Below are 19,935 nucleotides of genomic sequence, written 5' to 3'. Positions count from 1 at the left end.
GTATTTAGTTAAATGGTCTTACAAATCTAGTTTTACTGATTTCAGTTTTGTTTTTAATCTACTTCAGATTCTGTCATCACAAGTCTGAGGCTTGAGCAAAGATGTGAAAGAACACTGGTCTCCCCTCTATGAGAACAATGAATGCTTTTACTATTTATTAATGCTACAATTCCAAAATGCCACTTCATGACTTTGTCACAGAAAGATCATGGTAGCACAGTGTACACGTTGCCCTACCAGTCTCTGAGAACATTCAGTCTGAATGAAGCCTGATGATTTCAACACACATGAGTAGTGTGGGCCCAGTGTGCAATCTGCTTCTCCAAAAGCCATCAGGTTCATGCAATCACCCTTTAGTGCTTAAAAAAAAAATCAAACCAACAAACCCAAGATATGAAATACGGTAATACGGTTTATTTTATTAAACCTCTCATGGTGTTTAGGTTTGTACCAGATTCTTTGAGCTGGCATTGCTGGTATAATGTCTCATGGTGGTTTCTGTCAGGATACAGACAACTGTAAATAAAACATTAAGAGCTTTTAGAAAAGTTTTAGCAGAGTAAATGTGAAACTAAAAGTTTATAGCCATTTGATGTTAATTTATCTGATGATTTTAATGCAAGACAGACATTAAGAGTTTCAAGAATTTGCTTGATTTTACACCGACAAGATTACTTAAAGATGCCTTCAAACACAACAGCTTAACTGTTCAGCAAGCATGTAATAAGCTGTTCCATCTCTCAAGGCACTTGGAACAGCACTAGAAGTTATTTTTTCAGAGGCTTGCAGATGTCTGGTACCTGGATGATGATTATGAAACTCAATTTATCTACATCCTGCCTCAAGCTTAGGTTCCAAAGGCACACAACACAGAATTTATTTGCACGTCAGACTGCCTCACCCTGCACAGGTGTTTTGTACTAAGTACAGAACCACATACAGCTAAAATTTATCCAATTCCTTTAGCAGTTACAATTTCTAAATGATCCCCAAATTCTTGTACTTAACTTCAGTAAGAAATGCCCACAGACAATGTGAATAGTTGTCCTTGTTAAACTGACCTGTTTACCAGCATTTACACACAAACTGCTCAGAAGACCTTTCTACATAACTTGGGTGCTGACCACTATTTTACTGAGGGCAATGTCCAACCAGGAGGAACATCATTCTGAGGTCTTCTCTGTAAATAGCTGTAAACTGCTCTGTCAGGCCAAGTCAGCTGATTTTAGATTTGCAGCCACCACTGCAGCTTTCATTCACACTGCAGAGGTACAGCACTGGAGAAACAGATCTTCTCCACAGAGTAGCAAAATGCCAAGTTGATGGACGATGGAAAACTTCTGTTTAAAGACCTAGCAAAATTCAAGTTTTATGATGCACCTTATGATGCCTTTTACAAACACAGTTTCACCCCTATTGGGAACCAGCTTAACCATGGCCATGTTGAAGCAGATAAACCTTGTCAAGTCCCCATCTCGACAGAGAAGGTGTACAACGTGCATTAAGATGATACCAACCTATGAGTTTTACTCATCAGCCTGTTGTACTGTTCCTTTCTCAGAGACATAGATACCATCCAAGAATTTCCTGATATCCTTGTTCTTGACTGTGGTGGCTTGCTGAATCAAGGCAGCTGCAGACAAAATGAGACCATTAGCACAAAGCCAAAAGGTCCAAGCCAACTTGCAGCATGTTTATGCTCCAGTATTTCAACTAACAAACAGGACTGTCATCTACAGACAGGAATTACCAACTTCAAATCCTGTCTAATGAAAACAGGATGCATTTCACTGAGTTCATCGTGGCAACTCGGGACAGTGGCAGTTCATTACTGCACCCATGTGTAACTGCAAAGTTTGGTGCCAAAAAGGCCCTAAGTACTGACTCAAAGAATACGAATCTGTGGACTTGTAAAAACATCTCTAAGCTTAGGAAGAGTAAGGAACTATGAAAAGTAATTACAATGACTAGAGCAAAAAAAATCCTGGGCTGTTGTTTACCTCAGAGTTTGAGGTAAAGAGTTTGCTAAGCTGACATCTTCAGATAAAGTTTCCACATAATCTTCCACACATCTACTTTCACAAACCTGAATTGGAGACCAACTCGATGTCATTCCCTTCAAGGATCAGCTCATCTTTCTGGGCTTGAGATACTGCGCAGGTAACACCTATGGAAAAGCAAACACATAATCCACACTGTTGAAGATGTATTAAAAAATCAATATTAATGTCCTGTCCCTGTTTATGTATCTAGAAAGTAGTATTCAAGACAGTAATTAGCTTCTATGACTTTATTAAAGAGTCCCTCAAATCCATTCCAGGGTTGCCCTCCCTTACACAGCTTGAAGACTTAAAGATTAGTGCAAGTCATCCTCTGGATTGAAAGCTACTGAAGTGGCACTGCTGCTTACCCATTATCACATTAGGGTATCAATCACCAACACTGTGTACAAGCCAGTGATTTTGCCAGCACGGCTCTGCCAGCCAGGTGGTGCCACTTCCCACAGGCTTGTGCTCATTAATAGAAAACTGGAGCCACCCCAATCAAAAGCCATTAAAAAATGACCTCTGTCTACATGACTGACCTCTGTCATGTCAAGTACTGTGTTTATACTAGCAATGCTGCAAATACTCATAAGGACTAAACACAAGGGCATTCCACAGGAAACTTGGAATTTGTAAGGAGAATAACAAAAGTTTTTACAGTTTGATCTACTTAATCAGCAGATAGCAGCTTTTAAGCCAGCCTTTTACTAACAGTAAATGCTCACTTAAAAAAAAAAATCAAATACAATAATCAAACCCACCCTTAATATCCCACAATAAATCAAAAACCCTGTAACTCTGCACTCTTATCTACTAGTGTTTTGGGACAAGTCTGATGCATTCCTCTAAAGTCACTCCAAAGCATCATCAGTCACATCCTTACCCATACCCTCACCAGAAGTGGAATTAGAAAAAAGCAAATGGATATGGGAAGTCTTTCCTACAGTCTTTATGTAACTATGTCTTTATGTAACTCTGTTTATTACATGTTTTGTTGCCTCCTTTCAGAAGTTTAATGAACTCCATCAAGTGCCTGCTCTTCTGTTAGACATTTTACTGAAACTCCAAGTGTACAAGATATAAAAACAGCTAACAAGACAGCCATTTCCAAGTTTACTGTGCATGCTCCTAGATAATCAGCAAATTCAAACTTCAACACCTCAAAGACCAAAACTGTGATGTGGTATGAAACTAGTTCATGTATCATGCTTTTAAAAGAGAAACACAAATCTAAGCACCTGCAGGTTACCAACTATAAATACCGTCAAGATCTTAGTGAAAGTAAATCCTGGACTCCTTGTAATACAGTAACTCCAGACTAGTTATTATCTAGCTCGCACTACTAAAACTAAATTACAGAAGCATCATTAATAATAAATGTAAACAGAGGCAAAGGTATTGTAAGAAGATTACATAAATTCAGACAAGCAAATGCTGCTCCAACCATTGTTCAGCATCTCCCATTCCCAGTGGCAGTGCCCAAAGAAAACAGCTTGGAAAGCATAGTTAAAACCAGCAGAATACGCCTCCAGAAATGCTCACCTGGCCTCATCCGCACTCTGCGAATGTACTTCTCTCCCAAGAAGTTTCGGATCTCCACCAGTGAGCCATTATCCTGTATGACTACATTGATTGGGAAGTGAGCATACACCGACCTCATCTTGTAACGAAAGCCCTGGGACACAGGACATAACCAGATATTGAAAGCAGAACATTCCCAAAAGGTAGAACACGTGCATGAAGTTTACAGGAGAAACTAAAGCCAAGGTCTAGCAAAGGCTTCTTAAAAAGGGCAGGAGACTGAGCCCAAGAGACATTTGTGCTTTCCTCCACCCACAGAACTTGCTTGACAGCAAAGGCAAGAAAAAAAGCAAAAGGAGAAAGAAGCTACATCTTGGATGCCTAGAAATGCTCTCCACAAAATACAAGGCTCTCACTGCAAGTAACAAAAAAGGCTGCAGTTATCCAGGCTCCAAACACAACTTACCAGAGTGACCCCCTTGATCATGTTCTGTACATGGCTGCAAATTGTGCGAACTGTTGCCAGCTCCTTTCTGTTACCCCACCACTTGTCAACACGAAGCTGCATCAAAAAGCACATTAGCAAAGCTTTTAGCTACGCTTCAAAACCACCAACAAAATAATTTTGTGACAAATGAGGAGCAACACTTTTAGATAAACTACTTAAAGCCCACCAAACAAAACCACAGAGCTGTTTTGCTTCTTTCAAAGGCTACTAAAGGCCCACCTGGCTCTTGTCTTTTAAATTCCAGCCCTAAGACACATGAGAAACATTTGTCTTCATGTCTTGCCACTAACAAGTCTTCAGAAAAGCTAGGGTAGATAAATATGGAATGTTAAGCTAAAGGATATATTAGCAATTACTGAGCAAGTTGTTTTGAAGTCTGTCTCCTATGCATAATCAACTTAAATAAAACACTGTGTGTGGATCCACTGTTTCAATGAAACATTCGATCTTTGTGAAAAAGTAGCTGAAGTCAGGCACTCTTGATATTTTCTTACACTTTTGAAGACAATATAAAAACATCAAGCATTTACTTAGAGAACATCTGCTCTGCTTATGTAACTTACAGTTTCCTGAATTCAAATAAACTGATTTTTATCGTCTAAACGAACCAGTCTTAGAACAGCATACAATGATCAACCCCTTTCCCTGTGACTGACCGTCACTACAGAAGAATCCAATCAACACATTCACTGCAACACAACACGAATGCAAGACTCCCACAATGCCCGAGGAGGCCCCACGCCTCCACGAGACCAATCTCTTTCAGAATACACAGGAACAAGCAAAACCAACCAAACAACACACCCGCAGCTGAACATTTGCGGTCACTCTCCGACAACACCAAGAAGTTTTTAAGCCAACTGTAAAGCTCCCCTCCGTTTCGGGGCAACAAAACGGCCTGTGCAGCACTCACCTTCTTGTGCTTCTTTCCCAGGAGGGACAGCTCCACGTTGATGTGGTTAAAATCCCTCCGCAAGGTTCCTCGAGGCCCCTTCACAATGACCGTCCGGCCCTTCAGCGAAACTCCCACTGCGAACCAAAGGGACACGCGTTACGGACTGCGGGGGCGGCACCGCCGGGCGCCTCCCGAACGCGGCGCGGACTGACCTTGCTCAGGGATGTCCACGGTCTGGTTGCTGAGGATGGTCTTCATCCTGCGGGAGACAACGGGAGAGACTGGAGGCCCGCTCGGCTCTGTGCCCGTGGGGACCCCGCCCGCTCCTGCCCCTCGCGAACCGACGCCCCCACCCCCGCTGCCACCGCCGGGCTCCGCTTTCCGCACCGGCGGCCCCCGGCCGGGCCCGGAGCGCGGCAGGGCGCGGCGGCCTCAGCGGGGCCTGGCCGGGAAGGCGCCGTCCCGGGGCCCTCTCGCGCGGGGTGTGGGACAGGACGCGCCGTCGGGGCCCGGCGCCGCGCCGGGGGGCTGCCCGCGCGCGGGCGGGGCGCCGGGGGACCGCGCACCGCGGATGATCCCGGATTATCCCGGTGATCCCGGGCGAGCCCGGCTGCGCCGCCCGGCCTCACCTGGCAGCGCGCAGCGCCGAAAGAGGCAGCGTATGACGTCATCACGTACTTGTAGCCGCTCGGCCCCTGACGTCATCACGCCGAGGCAGCCGTCCGATAGGCAAGAGTAGCCGAGGCGGCCGAGCGCATCGATCGGGCTGGGCGCCGCCATGTCGCTGCTGCTGCCGCGGGGCTGGTGCGGCGCCGCCGCCGCCCGGGGGCTGCTGGTGTCGCGGGGCCGGGTGAGTCGCGCCGGGGGCCGCCGGCAACAGGATGGGCCGGGGGGGCGGGGAGCACGGCACGGCACGGCAGGAGGAGACCCTGCGGGGCGCACCGCGGTGCCGGTGCCGAGCGGGTCTGGGCTGGTGGCGCGGGACAGCGCGGGGTGGCCGCGGGCAGAGCCCGGGAAGGACCGTCTCAGCCCCGCGCGGGCACACGCACCCTCGGGACACCGAGCCCCGGCCCCGCTCCCACGGCACAGCGCCCGGCAGCCACCGGGAGCCATGGCAACGCCGCTTCTGCGGCCCCGAGACACCGGAGTAAGCCAGACAATGTTATTTCACAGGATCCGTTCGGTTGAAAAGACCTCTGAGATCACCGAGCCCAACTTATAACCGAGCACCAGCTTGTCAACCAGACCGTGGCACTGAGTGCCACATCCAGTCTTTCCTTAAATCCCTCTCTGGGAAGCCCATTCCAATGTCTGATCACTCTTTCTGGGAAGAAATTCCTTTTGATGTCCAAACTAAGCCTCCCCTGGTGCAGCTTAAGACCATGTCCTCTCATCTTGTCACTTGTTACCTGGGAGAAGAAGCCCATCCCCACCTGGCTACACTCTCCTTTCAGGCAATTGTACAGACCAATCTGTTCCCCTCTGAGCCTCCTTTTCTCCAGGCTAAACAACCCCTGATCCCTCAGCTGCTTCTCATAAGCCTTGTGCTCCAGACCCCTCACCAACTCCATTGCCCTTCTCTGGACATGCTCCAGCACCTCAGTGTCCTTGTACTGAGGGGCCCAAAACTGGACACAGGATTTGAGGTGTGGCCTTACCAGTGCTGAGTACAGGGGGATTTTATGTTACACCATATAACTTTAATGTTATGATAGATAAGTCTGTTTCATGAGGCTTAAAATAAAAAGAGAATTATACATTTAGCTTAAAGGCCATTGGGGAAATGCTTACACAAAGTGTAGATTAACCAGCAGAAGGGCAAATTGTTGTTTAGTATAAGATGCCAGCGTGTTTGTTACTAAATAAGTTACAATTTTGCTTGTTTTAGGTGTCAGGGAGCCATGTGTGTAACCAGTATGGAACATCAGGTTCTTTGCCAGGGGAAAAAAAAGAGTTCCTCCAAAATGGACCAGACTTACAGGACTTTGTCTCTGGAGATCTGTCAGACAAGAGCACGTGGGCTGAGTATAAGGGCAACTTAAAGCGTGAGAAAGGAGAAAGGTAATTGTGATTTTATCAACTTTAGTTGCTTCTCTGCATGATCTTGCATGTTTAGCAATAACTACAAAGCATATACTATGTATCTTTAGTAAATTCTGCCCTACTGTGTTGCAAATATAATGATTTTTCAAGAAAGGAAAAATGTCATTAACTTCAAATCCATGACAAACTGTGGAGACATGGTGGTATTTTCTCGAGTGCCAGTAATTAAATTACAAATATACATCAGTAGGTGACTATTGCAAAAGGTCCTGCTGGTAGAGAAGAAAAAAAATGAAGACTTAAGTTAAAAAAAATGTTTAAACCCCCATATTTCTAGTTTGAAATTTGATCAGACTTTGTGATAGCTGTGCAACATCTGCTGTTACTAATTGTTGCAGTCTCCAGTGTGGCACTGTTCAATCCCACTGGAACAGTGAACAGTTTTAAACATTTCAATGACAACAATTCCTATGCTTGAGTGTTGGAATGATGATGAACAGGGAAGAGAAGCCTGGTCTGGCCATGAATGATGTTAACATGAATTGCTGAGTTGCATCAGTTTTCATGGGACCTTTCCTTGTTGGGATCTGTAACAAATTAAATCTATGAAATTAATGAAACTTGCCATGTAAGTAGTTTATTAATCTTCATGTTTGCTTGGTGTTATTCAGGCTGCATCTTCCTCCATGGCTGAAAACAAAGATTCCCATGGGAAAGAACTACAATAAACTAAAGAATACCTTGAGAAGTTTAAATCTTCATACGGTAAGTCTGGCACCAACCAAGTGTTCCTATAGAAATAAGGCAGGTTTTACATTTTTTCTCTGTGGAAGACAGGTAGAAGTCATGTGTTGCATGATCTTCAGTGCTGAAGGCAAGCCCAGTGCTGATCCTTTTTGCTAGCAGTGAATTTTACCTCTAAAGAATAAGGGTAAATCCAACAGATGTAGTGTTTTTCCTACTGTGATTTTAAATACTAGGGTTTACTACTTCCATCACCAGAGATAAGCAGATGCTATGTGCAACCATTTTTAAAGGAAACACACACAATTTGAGTTACATACTTGATTTGCATGAAAAGAAACTGTACACATTTCATTAATTGTACTTTCCAGGTAGTAAAAAATGCTGGGAGTGCATGGAGAGGCCTTTTTAATTTTTTTTTTCAGACTAAGTTCATGCTTTAATGAATCACAAAGTTTGTGAACATTTTATCAGTTCTTAAATTAAAAATGTTAATGATAGTCTGTGCTAATTAATAAGACAGTTACCTGGTTGAGGAGTTTTTGCAGTTGTGAAGTAGAGAAAAAGAATGGTAGTGGATGTCAGGAAGCAATTCTCTTCTTTTATAACAAGTCTGTTCTACTGACTTGTTATAAAACAGCAGGGAAGTGATAAGAAGGAATTGTTTGTAGGCTACTATTAAAATCAATCAATAATATAATAATTATTTTCAAAAATAATATGGAAAAATCCAGGTACAGTACAGCCTTTCACCTTCAGGTATGCGAAGAAGCACGTTGTCCCAACATTGGAGAATGCTGGGGAGGTGGGGAATATGCCACAGCAACAGCTACTATTATGGTAAGTCATTCACCATTTCTTAAGTGTTCTGTTAATGTCTGAGCTGTTTGTACTCTGTTGTTGGATCTCTACTGTAGTGGAGTGGGTTTATTACAATAAATTTAGAGTAAAGCACTGTCCTGGGGTTTTTTTGCTTAGTGTTGGGATTTGTCTGATGTAGCTTATGTAGCTGTTTCCCAGCTGAGCAATAGTGGTTTGTACTGTGTAAAGGTAGGAATGTCTTTCATGTTCCAGCTGATGGGTGACACATGCACCAGAGGCTGCAGATTTTGTTCAGTAAAAACTGCAAAAAACCCCCCTCCGCCGGATCCACAGGAGCCTTACAACACAGCCAGGGCAATAGCGGCGTGGGGCTTGGATTACGTGGTGCTGACGTCTGTGGACAGGGACGGTGCGTACCTGGGCTCTCCTCACGCTGCTCTGAGCTCTCACGGTGTTACGTGGGCTGCACACAGGCCCCAGAAACGTTTATCTGCACAGCTGTCCTGGGGGACTCTTTTAAAGGAGACAACAGTGCTGAAACGTTGGAAAGTTCCTACATGTGCTTAGTATTTCTCTGTGTCTGGTAAAATACAACAGAAATGACACTGTTAATAAACATCAATAAATACCACAATAGTAAATATTTTATAACTAATTTTTAGCAAAATGCATGCATAAACACCATGTTCTAATACTTGGATAGCAAAAAGACAGATATTCGTATACAACACCATTACAGAACTTCTTTCCAAACAGTAAACCTAGAATATATAATATGTAACAGAACTGGAAGTTGTGTTTTCCTAAGGTTGCAGTAGCTCCCTTGCAGTGACACCATATAGGTGGGGAAAGCCATTGTAAAAAGTGTTCAGTATGATGGAAAGTGCAGTGGCTTCAAAGGGTCTTTAAAGAGCTCTAATACATACTTTTCAATTTTTGTGCAACTGTTTCTCAGACCAGAACCATAAATAGGTAAAGCCATTCTGTGCTCAGGGAGACAGGGAACCTAGAGACAGGTAAATCTGAACTCTGCCCTAGACAATCACAGTTAGACTTTGTGTAGAGGCTTGGTAGGATATCTTTTGTAAACCCTTGGCATAAATGGTGAGATAAGACTGGGGCTTGACTGGTTTATTCTTGTGCATTCAGGATTTGAATCTGATGGGTTTTTTGGCTTTGCTAATAAGTAAATACATTTCTTGAACAGAAAGATTAACTGAATAATTGAAATGCTTCTAGATATGCCTGATGGTGGAGCGGAACACTTTGCAAAGACAGTCTCACATCTGAAAGAAAGGTGTGTCATTAATGTATTGCTGTTATTGTTAAAACTTTAGAATGTGGTACTGCATGTAGGTCAAAGCTCCTTTAGCTGAGTTATTCCAGGGACCATGCAAATACAAAAGTCTACCTCTAGCCTGTCTGTGCCCCCTTTTTTTTTCCTTCCTTTATCTTTCTCATAGAATGGTCGGAAACTGTTTTGAGTTTAGTTGCATTTCCAATTCATCCCAGGCTTATTTAAAGCTAAGCACTGGATTCTTTCTTTGAGCAGACAGCTGGTTTACCAGGAAATGAATACATTCTTCTGAGGTATGTTCATTCCTGAAGTTTGGGGCTCAAACACAGCAGTTAGGTAATGCTGTCACCACATGACTGAAGGAGTCTGGTTTCTCATTCAGCGGTGAACAAATTGCTTTTCATTTTGCCTTAATGGCCATTTCCAAGTCTATGATTGTACCTTCCTGCTTTCCCTGTATTTCCCAGTATACCTTGGGTCTTGTAGGGTTCCTGCAGTTTTCCCCACCTGCCTTTCTGAGCTGAAATCAGGCTCCTGGACACCAAGACTAGATTCTAGACTCAGAGTCTTCTTCTTCCAGTAGCAGTATTATAACTCCTCTGTATTTTGGAGCTATGATCTTTAACTAAATATCGTGTGTTCAATTCCTGATTTTACTGGTGTGAGCTGAAATACAGCAAAAACAAAGTAATAAATATAAAAGCAATTCTAACAGTCTCTAAAACAATCATGTACACTGTTTATACTTTTTTTTTTTGTCTTTGTTGCAGGTTAACTTAACACGAGTTTGTTACAAATTGTTTGCAGAAACCTATTGGTTTAGAATTACCCTGAATTAACTTTGCTTTGCTTATTAGAGTGTCATGTGTTCATGTTATGGGGTTTGGGGTTTTTTTTTGCTGTCTTGAGTTTTTTAGCAAGTGACACAAAATCCCAGAGGTGTGTTCCTTTTGTCTCGCCTTTTCAGGAATCCAAAAATCCTGGTGGAATGCCTAACTCCCGATTTCCGAGGGGACCTTAAAGCAGTGGAGAAAGTCGCCTTGTCGGGGCTGGATGTGTATGCCCACAACGTGGAGACGGTGCCGGCACTGCAGAGGTGAGCGGTGGCTCTGGATGTGCGGGAGGAGGGCCCGAATGCGGAGCAGGGCCGGGATGGGGCCCGGGTGCGGAGCGGGGCTGCGGGGCCGGGTGCGGAGCGGGGCTGCGGGGCCGGGATGGGGGCCCGGGTGCGGAGCGGGGCTGCGGGGCCGGGTGCGGAGCGGGGCCGGGATGGGGGCCCGGGTGCGGAGCGGGGCTGCGGGGCCGCGGGGCCGGGATGGGGCCCGGGTGCGGAGCGGGGCTGCGGGGCCGGGTGCGGAGCGGGGCTGCGGGGCCGGGATGGGGCCCGGGTGCGGAGCGGGGCTGCGGGGCCGGGATGGGGGCCCGGGTGCGGAGCGGGGCCGCGGGGCCGGGATGGGGCCCGGGTGCGGAGCGGGGCCGCAGGGCCGGGTGCGGAGTGGCCCCGTTCCCGGCCTGCCCCGCGCGCACCGCCGCCGAGCCGCCGCCGGCAGGGGGCGCGCGCGCCGCGGCCCCGGTCGCTGCCGCCTCCCGGGGCGGCCCAGCCCGGCCGCGGCTCCTGGGCCGGGCACGTCCCGTCGCCGCTCTCCAACTGCACGGCCAAAGAACCTCTGCGCCGCCGCTTCGCAGGAACTGGCGGAACTCGCCTTTCCTGGCGTCTCTAACTTCTGTGTGCCCTTACGCGTGTTTTTACCCCTTGTGCTGGAAATGTGCGAAGGAAGGTCCGTGACCCCCGAGCCAACTTTGAGCAGTCCGTCCGTGTGCTGAAACACGCCAAAGAGGTCCAGCCCGGCGTCATTTCCAAAACCTCCATTATGCTGGGGCTAGGCGAGACAGATGAACAAATATATTCCACAATGAAATGTAAGTTGGTGTTGAAATAGATGCCAGAATTCACAGGTATGAATTTTACTGTGTTGAAAAACAATTGTAAGCATCTTTGCCTCTACATGCAAATCAGTTTGCTGGTGCAGAAAATGTTTCCTAAGTTCCATTGGAAAAGAAAAGTTTAGTTAAAAAAGACTGAATTTCTGAAATATTTTACCTTCTTATAGCTTACAGATTCAATTTGACAGGTAAATCCATCTCATGTTGATTTCAGTGGAGCTTAGAACTTTTTTTAGCTATATTAACTTTATCTTTGCAATACTTAAACAACAGGCTTGCAACACTGTTGCCTCATTGTGCATTCCTTTTTAGAAATAGCAGACCTGGTTGCTTAAATTATTTCAGTTTACTTAGATGCAAAAATGTTGTTAGCCTGAGAGCTGTAGCGTGTTCTTATGTTTTCACGTAAATGTATTTTTAAGAGGAGAAAAAACCCCACTCACAGTGGTAAGTGAATACACTACCCTTTGAAGTAGTTCATAAATCCTATGGCATTTCTCCTGTATCCTGAAAAAATGTTTACCTGGTACTTCATTTTGTGCACAGACACATTTAGAATGCAGCTATGTAGTCTAGTATTTCTGCAACTGGACCAAAAAATTTTAAATTCCTTATTTTTTTCCCATTCCTCCTTCCTAGAATTTCCTAGCCATAAGGATATGAAATTTCAGATATGGTGCTATTTGCAGTCTGGCCACTTTGCTGCACATATACAGAAGCAAACTGTGACCTGCCACGTTCATTCAGTTACTTTAGTTTTGTTCCACTTCCATCCTCTGGGTACAAGTTAAAGAGCATCTAAGTGTGCTGGTATTGTCCCCTTTTCTTTACAGAACCATATCAGTCTAAACAGAGATTCCAGGTTAACAGTGACGGCAATGCTGTAGTCAAAATGCTGTCTTTTCTTCCTATTTGATGTGGGGAAAGTAGCTAGAAAATATATAGGGATGTTCATGCAAACTCTGATTCTTCAGCCATCCCTTTGTTCAGAACACCCTTCTCCTGCAGTGAACATAATTCTTCAGGCCAGCTGACCCTGAAGTGCTGGGGTTTCCCTCTGTAAATAGATCACCTCAACTCCTTTGCTGTTTATTGATTCTAGTATATATTCAAATTGTAAAGACAGAGTTTATGAGATTCTGGAGGCATCAAAACTAAAATACACCCTAGTGTGTAAAACTGGCCATTTCCCCTGATTTATGGTACAAGAACCATCCACATCTTCTCGGCATGAAGTCTGTTGGAAGAGTGAAGTGCCCCATGTGTGTGCATGTATGCATCTTTTATCAAATGAAGGCTCTGACCTAAAGCCATTGTGGAAAGCAGCAAGAGACAAGAGGATGTCATCTCTGCAGTGAGACATCACTGCAGTAAGTGCAGCACCAGGGATTTGCTGTAGCTTTAAGCTCGATAGCTCAGGGCCAGCAGCAGCGTGTGCTCGTGAGGTGTGAGGTGTGTGGTGACTGTGCGTGGAAGCTGCAAGTGCCAGCAGGACATAGCCCCTTGAGTGACCCTTGGTCAGACTTGGAATGAGGATGTTTTCTAGTTGCTGACAATCCCTTGTGATCCTTCTGCCACTAACAATTTTGTTTTTACAGTATTGCGGGAAGCAGATGTAGATTGTTTGACCCTAGGACAGTATATGCAACCAACAAAACGTCACCTAAAGGTAAACGTGCCTTTAATTTACAGGCAGAGTTATGGTCTGTACCTTGCACAGTCATCCTTACTCTAACGGCAGATGTTGGAAAAAATTTCCTTCCTTGTTTAGCCTGACAATGATTATCTGTTGTGGAACTCTTCACTAAAAATGACCTCAGCCATCTAACCCCTTCCATCTTCTGCAGACTTTCCAGTGCTAGTCTCTACTGGTAGCAGGGAGACAGCTGGAGCTGAGGCATGATTCTGGAAAACAAGAGCTTCAGTGTATGTCTTACACATAATTGCTCAAGCCATCACCCCTTCACTGTCCTATAGGCTCTCCCTTAATGGTGCCACTTCAGCTGGGAAATTTACCATTTTCTGCTAGGATCTGTCCAGAACTTTGCTCTCTGCTCTGTTCCTGTGTTTCACTGAAACAACTGTTAGTGAAGAGATTTGTAGGACTAGTAAAAAACCACACTAACTTGAACAGAAAAAAAGGCTTGATCGAAAAGACCATTCAAAAAAAGAGTGAAGAAAATGATAAAGCAACAACTAGAAGTTAAATTGTGAACTTTCCAGCTAAGTATGAAAAGCAAATAAAACACATTTGTTTGGTAGAAAGCAGAGCAAAAATGCAGTTCGTGACTTCACTGATGAAAGCTTTGGAGTGAAAAATTTTGAACTTGCAAAGTAACTGTGTTTCATTTCACTGCATGCTAGCTATAGCCATTTCCTTTGTATTAATACCTGAGCAAAATTAATTTTTTTCCCCCAGGTTGAAGAGTACATAACTCCCGAGAAGTTTAAGTACTGGGAAAAAGTAGGAAATGATCTTGGATTCCATTACACTGCTAGCGGGCCTTTAGTGCGTTCTTCCTATAAAGCAGGTAAATTACTGAAAGCACTGGATTATTTAGCATGTAATATTTTATTATACAAAACTAAAGCAGTGAAGTAATGTACAACAAAGCTCACCTTAGTTCAAGAACACCTCATAGAGTCAGCCCTTTTTAAAAAATTATTTACATTATCTCCTATAGGTCATCCAACTGCGTCAGTATGACAGTAATTAGTATTTGTACAATTGCAGTGCTGCTTAACCTAATTTTTTTGTCAAACCTATTCTGTACTATACTTAATAAGTGAGGCAGGATAAAGGGTACTGAATTTGCAAGTTTTCCTTCACATTCTGCCTCTTGGATACTTCTGGGTTCAACGAGGTCCTTGGTTGTTTGTGATGCAATGTTGTTGGTTTAGGCAGAATTTATTTATAGTGCTTTAAAAATAATTAGAGACACTTATGGCAGTGCTTTTTCTGACAGAGCACTGGGTATTAAGTAGCAGCTGATATTAATGGAACTGTTGCGTAGGTACAACATCCTGCTTTGTCCTAAGGAAAGAGCAGAGAAGGCTCATTTGGGGTACTTTGCTGCTCAGTCTTTTAATGCAAGCTTAAACACGATTTATAGCAGGTTTCACTATAACTTGCTGATACTTTATGAAACAGGAATTAAATTTTAGTTAAATCAATTCATTTCTGCCGGTTGGAATGCACAAAGCAACAGAGCTATTTCACAAAACTGGACAGGAGGAAAATCATGATTTTGGGAGTGGAGGGGTTGTTTGTTGGGTTATAGTTTTGAGGGTTTTTTTAGATCCCTGTTGTGTGTATTGGAAGTACTGTTATATAGAATTGAATTCTTATAAAATAAGTAGCAAAAACAATTATATTGTAGAATTGAACACTCGTTAAATGTGTTCTTTTGCCTTCTTTTATTGAAATACCTACAAATCATTCTGGTGTTTATTTTTTTCCTTTTAATTAGGTGAATTCTTCTTGAAGAACTTAGTAGAAAAAAGAAAGACAAAAGCCATCTGAAAATGAGAGTGAACCTATTTAAAGCAGCCAGTTTTAAGGATCCTTTTTTCAGTGCATAATTATACTCAGTTCCAGAAATGCAGAACAGATGGTGGCTGTATGAATAAACTTACTATCTTTCCAGAACACTTTTTTTCTCATCAAAACACATTATTTTACCTCATTTCTCCTGGTAAGGCTACAACAACAGCGTACTTCTAGTGTTCAGCAAAAACAGAAGATAGAACCGATTTTGAAAGAGTAGTGGAACTGAGGTGGAAGAAATAAATGTAAGCTGGGAACAAAGATTAGAGAGATTTATAGATCTGCAACAACAAACAGCATTGATGCAGTTGTTACCTGTGAAGGTGCTGATAGTAATTTGAAAAGTACTGATACTTTGGTGTATCTTACTACTACTATGTACCATAAGCTTGCAGGAGTTCTGGGAACTGTAGGAGTTCTAAAGAAAGACACTGTACATGATAATGCACCAGATTAGGGCTATCTTGAACCGCACTAGAGAAAGTGTAGTGATACTCCTTCAAAAGATGGTATCTCTTACCTGCATCTTGAGAAAATGAGCTGTACCATTCTGATAGCTAAAGCTTTTCCAGAGCTTGCATGTCTCCAAGTGTGAACCTTGGTATATACAAGGTATCAAGCTAAAGAAAACAAAATGTCCTTTCTGGCAAGACAATTAACCTTGTGTAGATACCATTAATTTAAACCATTTGGAAAATCAGAGTTGGTGTAAGAGCATAAATGGAGCTATCCCTAACTTATGTACATGACTGTAACAAACCCCACTGAGCTGCACAGATGCTTCTTTAGTATTGAGTATGCAGAACTGCTGCTGTTCTGTAATGTGCTCCTATTGCATGGCTATTGTCTTGTCATTAAAGGAAAGTTAAAACCCCAGTGGTTGTGTGTGGTGGGTTTGGTTACCTGCCCCTTGAGGCTTGGTCTGGCTGGTAAATCTGAATGCAGAGAAGTGAACTACATTGTGGGTGAAACGTGAAATCCACTGCATATCACACTAAGCTCAAGCAGAAATAAAAACACGGCATATGGTACATTAACAGCTCTACTTGCCTCTCTGTACAGCAATAATACTGATGACTGTCTCTCCCTAATGCTCAGCTGTGGACATTAGATACCATCTCTGAACTCGCTTCACCTGTATCTTTGTGAAGTTATTTGGGAAAGATTCCAGGACTGCTATCTGGTCCTAAACTCTCATCATGCAGTTAATTCTCTGACTGGCCCTAATACTTTTCTAAACTGCAGTCTGTAGAAGGAGAGTGGACCCTGCACACCCCACCAATGCAGCAAGATGCCAGAAGGAAGACAGCTACCTAGCAAGATAATATATAGGAGAAACTTGTATGAACATAAGATTATACAACCAAGGCCAGTGATGCATAGTTGACACTTCACAAAATGAAGTACAGCAATATTAAAGCATTATGAAGACAAAACTTTACCAAGAAGGAATGTACTAATTCACCAGTGTAAGGGGAAGAGAAATGTGAGCCATGAGGAACAAAGGGGAAGAAGGGATAAAAGAAGAACTATTTTTTAAGGGCAGAGAGACAAGGCTGGTTTCTTTTTTAAAATATTATTAATAAATTTAAAAATTAAATTAAAAGGTCTGATTGCTAGTCATAGAAAGCCCAAGTATATTTTGAGCCAAAAATGCCCTGCGCTTCAGCTGAAGTACACTTGAGTGCTAGAGCAGGGAAAGGTTATCAACCATTGCAAGAAAATTGCTAGAGCAGGGAAAGGTTATCAACCATTGCAAGAAAATTCAACATTCCCTCCACTGCAGCAGATGGAGAGGGTTGCAACATCAACCCCAGGATACCCACACATTTAACAGCTGCCAGCCCTTATTAGGGGTCCTACTGTAAAGAACAGTTTTGACTTGCCTACAGAGCAGATGTAACAGAATATGACTGTAGCTTCTGCCAAGTTACTGCTCTTTCAGCATATCAACACCAAAATACAGAAAAAAGGAATTCTGAGCCATAAAGCCATTATCAAACTGGAACAAGACAACATTGCACAGTGGCTTCTTTACAGTGAGAGAAATAATGCTTCTTGAAACACAGTCCAATATTACTTCATTTTAGAATTATTTTATGAATTGCTGCTGGGTGGTTCAGAAGATGATCTCATGCTCTTACACAGCTGTCTGCCAACTGTCTGGTACCAAGTGTCAGAAGCTACACAAGCTTTTCTAGCTGCATGTTTCGCTGTGGATTCTGGTGAAAGTCACACTTTGACTTCATAGACTGGAGAGGGTCTGTGCCTGTTTTTTTTTTTAACAGTGTTTGAAGACAAGCCCTAAAGTTCTTTTCCTAGTTACAAATTCCTGCTTTTACAGTCATCTTACTTCCCCTATTGCCTATTCAGTTTTTCCATAGCTGTGTTAAGGTACCAAACTGTCACAAACATCCTTGTTGTAATTCAGAACAGGTTTCATGACTCGGTTTTGGTGAAGTTTCATGTTTGGTGACATTTTCATTTTGTATGTCAAGCACATCATTCTGTCAGTTTGTTTCACAAAGCAGCTATAAAATATTTTAAGAAACATTAATCATCCTTGCAACCAGGAAAACATCTAACTGAGTTTTGGGAATAAGATTTAAAGTTGAAATAGACACTTTAAAAGAATGAATAGTCTTTTTAAGCATCATCACGTCAATCTACTACACTGTCTGAAACATAATTAAATGTTATTCATAGAGAATTGCATCTTCCAGTAACTTCAAGTCCTTAAGTGAACTGAACACTCTGGCTTTGTCATTTTAAAAACAGTTTTATATTTTTTCCCTACTTGATGAATAATTAATATTGATGTCCCCTTAATTTAAAAAGTGTCAAGCATTTATGCTTCCTTACTACAACATGGTAACTTATTGCAGATGCTCAACTTGTCAATTTTAGCTTGACTCTACCATTCCTAAATCAGATCTCCATTATGCCTTCCTGCATTGTTTTACAATTAACTTCCAAGTTTAGCTGTTGAACAAGATTATAGCACTACAAGAACCTCAAATGAGAAGTGTAAACTTTTTGGCCAGTACAAAATCTCACCCCTAACTGCTCCTCCTCACCCCTATAGTAACTAGTCTTGGTCAAATATATGTGTTCTATTCAACTTGGAATATTCTTGGCTATTGTATTCCTGGAAGCAGACAAGTTTTAGCTGCACAAAAATGTGACCACACATACTCAGAAGAAAACCAGCACATCTTGCGGCACTTAGAATTTGTCTGTGTACATCTTGGGTAAGACCCAATTTATGCATTCTGTTTCAAACTCCTTCTCAACTTGTATTAAATCTGGCTTTGCTTCAGCTGTTGTATTCACATTTTTGCAGTGTAACACAGTGTTACCATGGGATTGCATTTTAAGAGCCCTGTAAAAGGAATTTCAGAGCACAAGAGTCCACTGGTCACATTACACAATTCTCATCCAGAATTACCTGCTGTAACATCCATACACAAAGACTCAATAGCACTAAACCCCATCTCTTATGTGCACTACTCAAGCCTTCAAAACGGAACACAGGTCATCTCCCACTCTTATTTCCCAGACAAATGTACTCTGAAGACAACGGCTTATGATTCATGGTGCTGCACAAGCTTCTGAAGCTCTTCCTTTTGGCCTGTGGTAAGGTTCTCTGGCATATATGCAAGGTATGTATTGCTGTATCCTGAAGGAATGTCCCACTGGATTCATCCCCCAATCCCAGTTCTCCCACTAAAAGAATGCAGCCACCAAGAAAGTAAGTTGACTCGAAGAAAGCAAGAAAAATGCCCGTACTGGTTTTACCTCTTGTTGCTCCTCAGGATCTGCTGCTCCCCCTTTGCTAAGAGAGGGAAGTTAGAATGATCCCACTGTAATGAACTCGGCCATTCTCTAGTATCTTTATGACTAAGCCCCAAGACACTATTTCAGGCTTTGATTAAGTCTGCAGGAGAAACAGGGTAGCAACAGGGGTACAGCACTTAGCTTCTCCATCTCTTTGGGATGGCTTGTGAAAAGCACTGGCATCTCATGAACACGTGCACATTCCTAAAAGGAGCAATACTTCACACATGAGTAACAGCTCATCATCTGCTTCAAACTGGTGAAGACAGGTCCCATATAGAGGCACTACTATTACAGGTGTGTGCAAGTTTCAGAAAGGCATCCTGATTTTCTGACACCTCTACTCACCCTCCTGATTAAAACAGCCTGAAGCAGTGCTGTGTTAACCTGAACAGTCAAGGACAAGAGATCCTTTGAGTACAACTTGTCAGCACCCTCTTCTTAATCCCAAAGGAGCAGTGATTAGCCTGCCCTCTCAGGTGCTACAGGGCCAGAGGTAGCTAAGAGGACACACACCTGCAAAGACAGGGTGATCACCTTGCAAAGACAGGGTGATCAACCGCTTAACAAAGGTTGTGTTGCAACCCTGACTGCATCCCAGGGTTGTTGCATGAAAGCAGCACTAGTCAATAGAGAGGAGGAAATGGCATGATGAAAGATGAATTTGATTTTAAGCCCCCATAATTCCCACTCACTTTGTGTGGCTTTTGATGCACTTCCCTGAGAAAAATC

The 19,935-nt window shown here is 43.1% G+C and overlaps 2 protein-coding genes across 2 annotated transcripts; one reads left to right on the top strand and one right to left on the bottom strand.

Annotated features, from left to right (window-relative positions):
* Positions 1–394: 394 nt before the first annotated feature.
* On the bottom strand, positions 395–5,649 carry RPL9 (ribosomal protein L9). Its single transcript, XM_069014259.1, has 8 exons — positions 5,599–5,649; positions 5,182–5,228; positions 4,988–5,103; positions 4,033–4,128; positions 3,588–3,720; positions 2,087–2,167; positions 1,518–1,633; positions 395–516 (listed from the first exon to the last, which is right to left on the bottom strand). Exons 2-7 carry the CDS (start codon positions 5,225–5,227, stop codon positions 1,527–1,529), a joined length of 579 nt encoding a protein of 192 aa, XP_068870360.1. The 5' UTR covers position 5,228; positions 5,599–5,649; the 3' UTR covers positions 395–516; positions 1,518–1,526.
* Positions 5,650–5,713: 64 nt separating this feature from the next.
* LIAS (lipoic acid synthetase) lies at positions 5,714–18,685 on the top strand. Its single transcript, XM_069014251.1, has 11 exons — positions 5,714–5,819; positions 6,858–7,030; positions 7,684–7,777; positions 8,516–8,596; positions 8,831–8,987; positions 9,818–9,875; positions 10,843–10,971; positions 11,650–11,795; positions 13,418–13,488; positions 14,239–14,350; positions 15,290–18,685. The coding sequence occupies exons 1-11, from the start codon at positions 5,748–5,750 to the stop codon at positions 15,340–15,342; spliced, it is 1,146 nt and encodes a 381-aa protein (XP_068870352.1). The 5' UTR covers positions 5,714–5,747; the 3' UTR covers positions 15,343–18,685.
* Positions 18,686–19,935: the final 1,250 nt, after the last annotated feature.

This window comes from Aphelocoma coerulescens, chromosome 4, assembly GCF_041296385.1.
Source record: "Aphelocoma coerulescens isolate FSJ_1873_10779 chromosome 4, UR_Acoe_1.0, whole genome shotgun sequence".
NCBI classification, from domain to species: Eukaryota; Metazoa; Chordata; class Aves; order Passeriformes; family Corvidae; genus Aphelocoma; species Aphelocoma coerulescens.
The sequence above is the reverse complement of the archived record's forward strand: the minus strand, read 5'-3'. Positions and strand labels throughout refer to the sequence as shown.